This window comes from Cynara cardunculus, unplaced genomic scaffold (genome assembly GCF_001531365.2).
Source record: "Cynara cardunculus var. scolymus isolate 2C unplaced genomic scaffold, CcrdV1 Un_Scaffold_1285, whole genome shotgun sequence".
Classification (NCBI taxonomy): Eukaryota; Viridiplantae; Streptophyta; class Magnoliopsida; order Asterales; family Asteraceae; genus Cynara; species Cynara cardunculus.
Window position 1 is genome coordinate 81,572 of NW_020200721.1, and position 8,925 is coordinate 90,496.

An 8,925-nucleotide genomic window follows, 5' to 3' on the forward strand; every position below is an offset into this window, starting at 1 on the left:
AACTTTATTTTACATCTCGAAACTCGTGCAAGAAATTCATGAAAAGTCTCTAAATCTCAGTACCTTCTCTGTGGGAACGATCTCGGTACTTTGTAAATCATAGTGTCGGCGTGCACTTGCACCGCCACTGTGTGGACATTCTGCCCACTAGGTGAACACGAACGATCCTAGCCCTGCCAAGTTTTTGGCGCCGCTGCCAGGGAAGGTAACACGATTTTTATCCTAAGATATTGATTTTTCATTTGAGCCTTGTTCTTTTGTTTCATTCGCACTTTCCTTGTTGTATGCCAAGGCTACAATACGGTGAACTTTTACCTCTTGATCTTGAATTAGAAAGAACCATTAGAAGACGTAGAAGAGGTAGAAATAATCGTAATCGTACCATGGGAGATAATCCACCTCCACGGGAGGTCACGGTTAATATTGCCGATGATAAAAAGAGAGGCATATGGGACTATGCAACTCCCGAATTCGGTCCGTTGGTCGCGGGAATAGGTAGGCCCGAAATGACAGCCACAACTTTTGAACCAAAACCGGTAATGTTCCAAATGATTTCCGCAACGGGTCAGTTTGGGGGATTATCGTCAGAAGATCCGCACTCTCATTTAAAATCTTTTATCGAAATGACGGATCATTTTAAAATTCCCGGAGTTACACAAGAAGTCTTACGCTTAACGCTTTTCCTTTACACATTGAAGGATAGAGCTAGAGCATGGCTAAATTCTCAACCACCAAACTCGATTCTAAATTGGAATGATTTGGCGGAAAAATTTCTGAAAAAATATTTTCCTCTGACGAGGAATGTAAAAATTAGAAATGAAATTATGACGTTTCGACAASAAGAAGATGAAGCGGTTTCGGATGCATGGGAGAGATTTAAGGACCTTCTACGGAAATGTCCTCATCACGGAATCCCTCATTGCATTCAATTGGAGACATTTTATAATGGTCTCTCCAGTTCCGCTAAAATTATTCTTGACGCAATGGCCGGTGGAGCATTCACAGCTAAGACTTACAATGAAGGACATGACATTCTGGAACGAATTTCAAATAATAATACGGAATGGTCAAATCCTCGTGCTGTTGTTTCTAAGTCTGCTTCAGGTATCCATGAAATTGATACCATCTCTGCTTTAAATGCTCAAATTATAGCTTTAACTAATTTGGTTAAAAACAATTTACGTTTGAATGAAGAGAATAATCAAGTTCAATTCATAATGTCCAACCCACCTATGTCTGAATCTTGTGTCTTTTGCGGTGAGGGCCATTCTTATGAATATTGCCCCGGAAATCCCGTCTCCGTGAATTATGTTGGGAGTCACGCTAGAAATAGCCTATTTTCTCCCACATACAATTCAAATTGGAGGAACCACCCCAATTTTTCTTGGACCGGAAATCCTGGACTTCAACCCCCGGGGTTACTCAAGTCCAAAATCGGCCACAAAATCCCCCGGGATATGGGCAAGGTGCTTCGCACAATTACCAAAATGGACAATCCTCACACTCACACATGCCTAGGCAAAATGCATCGGACGATAATGGTTCACTCGAATCATTACTTAAAGGTTTTATAAACCAAACCAATGCAACGTTAAGGAGTTTTGAAACCCAACTCGGCCAATTTGCCGTCGATCTTAAGGGTAGACCTTTAGGAACTTTGCCTAGTGACACGGAAACCCCGAAGGGTAAAGAACATATCAAAGTCGTGACTGTGTTGAGTGAGGAGAGTTCAAAAGTCAATGATGATATAAGTGAAACCGTCGAAGAACCGACACATCAAAACGAGGTTTCACACGCTTTTGATATGTCAAATTTTCTAACTTTGAGTCCTTTCACGGAAGAAACTCAAAAATCTATTTCTATCCATAAAACAGTCCCTGTTTTAACTTCCAGTAACGTGCATCTCTCTGTTGAAAAACCCGACAGTGGGAAGATTGTGCCTACTGTCCAACCGACCAGATCTGTTCAACCAGCTCCAGATTTACAGAACTTACCTTTCCAAGAAAGAATGAAAAGCAAAAATGTGGATGAGCAGTTTAAGAAGTTTTTGGACATCTTTAAACAACTCCACATTAACATACCTTTGGTATAAGCTCTCGAGCAAATGCCAAGCTATGTTAAATTTTTGAAAGACATTTTGCATCAAAAGAGAATGTTGAATGAATTTGAAACGGTTGCTTTGACCAAAGAATGTAGTGCACTCCTTGCTTGTAAAATTCCTCCCAAGTTAAAAGACCCGGGAAGTTTTACCATCTCGTGTTCGATAGGAGGAAAAGAAGTAGGCCATGCCCTATGTGATTTGGGGGCAAGCATTAATCTTATGCCATTGTCAGTTTTTAACAAGCTAGGAATAGGTGAAGTCCGTCTAACAACCGTGACTTTACAATTGGCCGATAGGTCCATTGTGTATCCTAAAGGTAAAATAGAGGATATTTTGGTCCAAGTCGATAAATTTATTTTTCTGGCCGATTTTCTAGTTTTGGACTATGAAGCTGACAAAAATGTCCCCATCATCTTAGGACGACCTTTTCTTGCTACCGGAAGAACATTAATTGATGTGAAGAAGGGGGAGTTGACCATGAGAGTTAGTGATCAAGAAGTGAAATTTAATGTGTTTAATTCTCTTAAGTTTCATGGAGAGGTAGGCGATTGTTCAGTCATATCTGCTTTAGGTGAAGATCTAGAAATAAGTTTGAATGACGTTACCTACAAAAATTACATTGGGAAAATCTTGAGGACATTTTGGAAGAAAATGATGATTTGGAAGACTTGGAAGATTTGGAAGATTTAGTGGCATTTGGTGCTATGTGCTTTTTGGACGGTTACTCAGGTTACAACCAAATTCACATAGCACCTGAGGACCAAGAAAAACAACTTTCACTTGTCCTTTCGAAACTTTTGCTTTTAGGTGTATGCCATTTGGTCTTTGTAACGCACCGGCGACCTTTCAACAGTGCATGATGTCAATTTTTTCGGACATGATTGAGGATACTATGGAAGTGTTTATGGATGACTTTTCCGTCATTGGTACATCTTTTGAAAATTGTCTTGACAATTTAAAGAAAAGTTTGGAAAGATGTGAAATCCATGATTTAATTTTAAATTAGGAAAAATATCATTTTATGGTACAAGAAGGAATCGTTTTGGGTCACATGATTTCTAAAAATGGTTTGGAGGTTGATAAAACAAAAATCGAGGTAATATTGCAATTGCCCGAACCATCTTCGGTCAAAGGCATTCGAAGTTTTTTGGGACATGCGGGTTTTTACCGTAGATTTATTAATGATTTTTCTAAAATTGCAAAACCCTTGTGTAATTTGTTGCATGTCGATCAAACTTTTGAAGTTACATCCGATTGTAAAAAAGATTTTGAAACCATTAAAAATGCTCTTGTCTCGGCACCTATTGTCATTGCCCCAGATTGGACCAAACCTTTTGAGGTTATGTGTGATGCAAGTGAATGGGCCGTAGGTGCCGTTTTGGGACAAAAGCGAAACAAGATTTTTCACCCCATATACTACTCAAGTAAAACCTTGGTGGAGGCTCAGTTAAATTATACCACCACCGAAAAAGAATTACTTGCGGTAGTATTTGCATTCGATCGTTTCCGATCCTACTTGATTGACACCAAAGTTACCGTTCATACGGACCACTCTGCCATCAAATATCTCTTTAATAAGACCGACGCTAAGCCAAGGCTTATTAGATGGGTTCTTCTTTTGCAAGAATTCGATCTAGAGATAGTTGATCGCAAGGGATGCGACAATCAAGTAGCCGATCATTTATCAAGGATTGAAGGCAAAGTGTCAAGCGGGGGAAACCATGTGATAAAAGAAACTTTTCCCGACGAGTACATTTTGGCAATACAAGAAAATCATCCAAATAAACTTCCATGGTATGCCGATATTGCCAACTACCTTGCTTGTGGACTTAAGCCACATCATCTTCACGGTCAACGTTTTAAAATTTTCTTCATGATTGTAAGCACTACTTATGGGATGATCCATCTCTTTACAAAATAGGAGCTGATCAGGTCTTGTGAAAATGTGTCCCGAATTTTGAAATCCCATCTTTGTTGAAGGATTGTCACGCTTCACGGTATGGTGGCCATTTTGGTGGACAACGTACGGCGGCAAAAATTTTACAAAGTGGATTTTTTTGGCCTACATTATTTAAAGACGCATTTAATTTTGTTAAGAGATGTGAGCAATGCCAAAGAATGGGAAACCTGTCCCAACGAAACGAGATGCCTTTAAATAACATTCTTGAAGTCGAACTTTTCGATGTTTGGGGCATAGATTTCATGGGACCGTTTCCCATGTCTTTCAATAATCAGTATATTTTGGTAACAGTTGATTATGTTTTGAATTGGGTAGAAGCTAAGGAATGCCTAAAGAACGATGCGAAGACGGTAATCGATTTTTTACATAAAAATATTTTTGTCCGTGTTGGAACTCCCCGAGCTTTGATAAGCGATGAAAGGATGCATTTTATGAATCGAATGCTATCTACCGTTCTTACCAAATACAACATCCAACACCGAGTAGCTACGGCATACCATCCCCAAATGAATGGTCTTGTCGAACTTTTGAACCGAGAAATTAAAAATATTTTAGAAAAAGTGGTAAGACCGGATCGTAAGGATTGGTCGCTCAAGTTGGATGATGCATAATGGGCATACCGAACCGCATTCAAGACCCTTTTGGGAATGTCGCCGTACCAGTTAGTTTTTGGAAAAGCATGTCACCTCCCGCTCGAATTGGAATATAAGGCTTTTTGGGAAATAAAGGAATTTAATTTGGACGCAAATTCGGCGGGAGCAAAAAGAAAACTCCAACTTAATCAGTTGGAAGAATGGAGATTTCATGCTTACGAGAATGCCAAACTCTACAAGGAAAAAACAAAATTTTGGCATGATCGTAGGATAAATCGCCGAATTTTCGAAAATGGTCAAAAAGTTCTTCTTTTTAATTCTCGACTAAAGCTTTTTCCCGGAAAACTTAAGTCGAGATGGTCTGGACCATTCACCATAGTAAATGTGGGAAAATTCGGAAATGTGGATCTTTTAAATCCCTAAGATAATAGCACTTTCAAAGTTAATGAGCATCGGATAAAACATTTCCTCCCGGAGGGAATAATCGGTCCAATACAGTAATTTGTGGAAAGAATTTTCAAAACTGTGTAAATATTTTATATTGAAAGCAAGAATGGAGAAAAAGGAAAAAATAATAATAAAGGAAAATCTGGTGTTTTTGAGTAGACAGTGGGAAGTTTGTGCCCGCTGTCTGGGTCATCCGAATTTTAAAAAGAGGAGTCAGCAACATTTTATTTTTCGTGTGTCAACAAATGCATTCTTTTCTTGAGAATAGGAAAATTGGTTGGAAATGAAGTATTTAAGGAAAAGACATGTGATGTCACCTTGAGGTAAACATGGGAGATTGTGAAAAGAGGGTTTTTGGAATCATATCATTGCCTAAGTACATCTTAGATGATTAGCCTTTGATATGTGGGTTTTTAGGCAAAATTGTTTAGAAAAAGAAAATTAAATGGGAAGAGGGTAAAAGAAATTTTTACATTTTCAAGGGTGATGATGAAGAGTAAGATTTTATTTTAAAAAATGACCAACTTTTGAAGAAATTTTGAAAATAAAATTTTCAAGAGTGTATTTTCAGCATATGTCTTTTTGAAAATTTTGGGTATAATACTTGTATTTTGTACAAGTACTTGTACCCTATGAGGAGACATCATGAGCATGAGGTCATTCTATTTGGTCATCTTCTTTTTAAAATAAAAACGAAAATAACTTGTAATCATGATCTCTCAAATCACCTTTTTCATTTTTCCTTCCCAAGGTTTTAAAAAAAAGTTTTTTTTTAAACAAAACCCACTTTAATCCCTTCTTCCTCATTTCTCCTTTTCGTCTCCCACCTTTTCCTTCAAGAAACCGCCGGCCAAAAATCGTTCCTCCATGGCACGACCAAAGCAACCGGTGAGAAACCACCCTTCCCGGCGTTCGCTTCGCCGACGAAAGACCGCTGCCGCTTCTACCACCAGTACGCCGCAGATGACGGCGCCTGTTGTATCCTCGTCGGCCGAGCCATCTTCATCGGTGACGAGAGAATCTTCTACTGCAAGTGCAATCGCCGTGAGCACCATTGCCGCCTTCCGCGACCCCACTCCGGCGACTGTAAGTTCACCTCCTCCATCTTCACTCACACAACACTCATCTCCCCCAACCACCACTGTACTCTCGTATGATGATGATGGTATGGTTGTCCTTACGAGGGTGGCTCTATCATCTCATTTGGCCGAATCATCCTCGACCCCAAAACCATTCTCCATTTCATTGAGTACTTCATATGCCCCTCCCACGATTGCACCATCAAAACCCACTTCTTCACCCATACCAAGTGATGAGGAACCAACCCTAGCCCCTTAACCTATGGTTTCCCCAAATCACTCACGGTTCGATTTCAACCAAATGGGGGAAGGTGAGGATGAAGGTTTGGATGATATTACATTTGATTTTGAAGGTATACCAGAGGGAGGACAAACCGAAACTTTCCCGTTCGAGACACCGTCAACCATTGGTGCCGGTAGAAAGCCCGATCAAACTCCCGAAACAGCCCCTACTGTTGAAAGGAGGCAAACTCGTTCATCGAGTCAAGCTTCGGTTGGGCCGAAGACTAGGTCCCAACAATGGCGGGAAAAGGGTGAAGCAAAGGTGACAGAGGCTCTCGATGATGATTATGAGCCGGAAGAGGAAGAAACCCCAGTCCCGACACCGCGTAGACGATGGACTGTTTCGCTATCGAGAGGTACATCTTCATCCTTTGATGATCGGTTGGATCTTATACGAAATAATCGATTTTTGTGTGAACGGGCTTTTGACCCAAAACTTAGCGATAAACTGATGTGCGTTAAGCACCATTTACTTGCTCATCATTGGGAAAACATGATAGCCATCCCATGCAAAGTAAACGAGACGTTAGTGAAAGAATTTTTCGCAACTATTGGGAGTTCCAAAAATGACACAATCGTCATTCGAGGAACGCGGGTCAATTGGACGGCACCGAAGTTAAAGTCGGTGCTGGTCTCACCGCTCCCTTTTGTATGTTCATACCGACAATTTATCGATGGTGGATTTGATGTGCCGAAAGAAGATATTGCACGTGCGCTTCTTTTACTCGGATACGGTTGGTCGCAAGACAACCGTTGGAAGATTTTGATGTCCGGGCATTTGACTTTAGAGGCAGCCCTATGGTTTTAGTTTGTGCGTCACAATATCATGCCTTCCATGCATGATCGTACATTGGCTCGGGCGAAGTGTATTTTGGTTTATTGCATCATAAAGGAACTTCTGATCGACGTGGGCGCTCTCGCTTATTCGACCATACTAACATCAACTGTGCGAGCTAGTTCGCATTTGATTTTTCCAGGTTTGATCACGAAGTTGTTGACAGCCGCAACGGTGCCTGTTTCGAAGCATGACATCATCACCTTTAACCATTTTTTGCTTGATCAAGGAACGGTTAACCGCATGCACAAGCAGACCAAGAAAATACCGACTTAGCCGATGATGCTACCGGACCACAAGTATCACCATGACCTGCTGCCACCAGCCCTTGAAGGCCCGAAGACCCTGTTGGTCCAGCCTCTACACCTGCCGCAACTACCCCTCCGACCAATACCGACATCCCGTCGATACCACCTACGGCCACGGGGTATGGTTCGGAGGTTTGGTTGTCGCTCATGGCGAGTCAATGGGAGGAATGTAACCAAAAGATGGGGACGATAGTTGATGCTTTAGCCAAGGTTACCGAGAGAATCACACAAGTGGAAGATCGAGTTGCCGGACTAATGACGTGTTCGAAGAAGTTTTGGATGTATACCCGAGATCAAAACCGGGTCGTGAACAAGTTTCTATCGCACAAGAATGTTATGCTAGCTTCGGAGATCCCGTGCTTTCTCGGAGGCCTTTGCCATCCTCAAGTTAGGCTTCCGAAGATTCGATGGACCACCACACCGGATGCCATGGGTGAGGCATCCACTTCTCGGGACGACACGGGCAAATAGGATTGATCGTCTTCCTTGGTGTTTCATTATGACTTTTTAAACTCAAAAACAATATTTTTTGGATTGGGTGAGGAGGCGGTCGTTGATTTGTGATTAGGTCTTTTGATTAATTGTTTATCTAACTTACTTTTGTTTCTTTTGGGCATTGACAATTTATTGGTATATTGTTGACTTATTCTTCATTTTCAGGTGCGATTTCCTTGATGAGATTTTTGGGTTGCAAAAATTAAAATGACATGGACCATCTTTCTTTTTGGCCCAAACACTTTCCATTGTTACCAAAACCAAACACTTTAAACCCGTTTCTACAATGAGGACATTGTTCGGTTTAAGTTTGGGGGAGGTTGTATGCCAAAGTGTTGAGAAAAAAATTAATGAAATACCAAATGTCTTCGGAAAATTGGAAGACACAAAAAAATAGAAAAAATAAAGCAAAATGCTTTAATCCAAAGACAAAAAGTGAATATCACTTCTTGGGTTTCTTGAAAGTGTCAAAGCCACAACAAAAAGAGCCGAAAAGTCGAAATCATTTAAAGCAATTGTTGTCATTCAAAGACAAGTTTGGGGGGAATTTTTTTTAGCCAAAAACACTAACCCGATAAAAGTCCCACCGATTAATTTTTGCACCTCGAAGATCAAAGAAGGGAAGTTGCACAACATTCAGAGCCCGACGATACTTCAACACTCATCCGTAAGTTATGATTTCTTGTTCCTCTTTGTTCATATTCTGTTTATTTTGRKTACTTGAGGACAAGTAATATCTTAAGTTTGGGGGTGTGATAACTCTTATTTTTAAGAGTTATTTCCTATTTATTTCCTCCCTTTTTGCTATTATTAAATACCCAATTT

The 8,925-nt window shown here is 40.5% G+C and overlaps 1 protein-coding gene and 1 non-coding gene across 2 annotated transcripts; one reads left to right on the plus strand and one right to left on the minus strand.

Moving 5' to 3' along the window:
• Positions 1 to 806: 806 nt before the first annotated feature.
• On the minus strand, positions 807 to 913 carry LOC112502360. The gene has a single exon (XR_003067671.1). It is a non-coding gene; the product is annotated as a small nucleolar RNA R71 (small nucleolar RNA).
• Positions 914 to 4,708: 3,795 nt separating this feature from the next.
• On the plus strand, positions 4,709 to 5,077 carry LOC112502358. The gene has a single exon (XM_025106252.1). It carries the CDS (start codon positions 4,709 to 4,711, stop codon positions 5,075 to 5,077), a length of 369 nt encoding a protein of 122 aa, XP_024962020.1.
• The last annotated feature ends 3,848 nt before the right edge of the window (positions 5,078 to 8,925 follow it).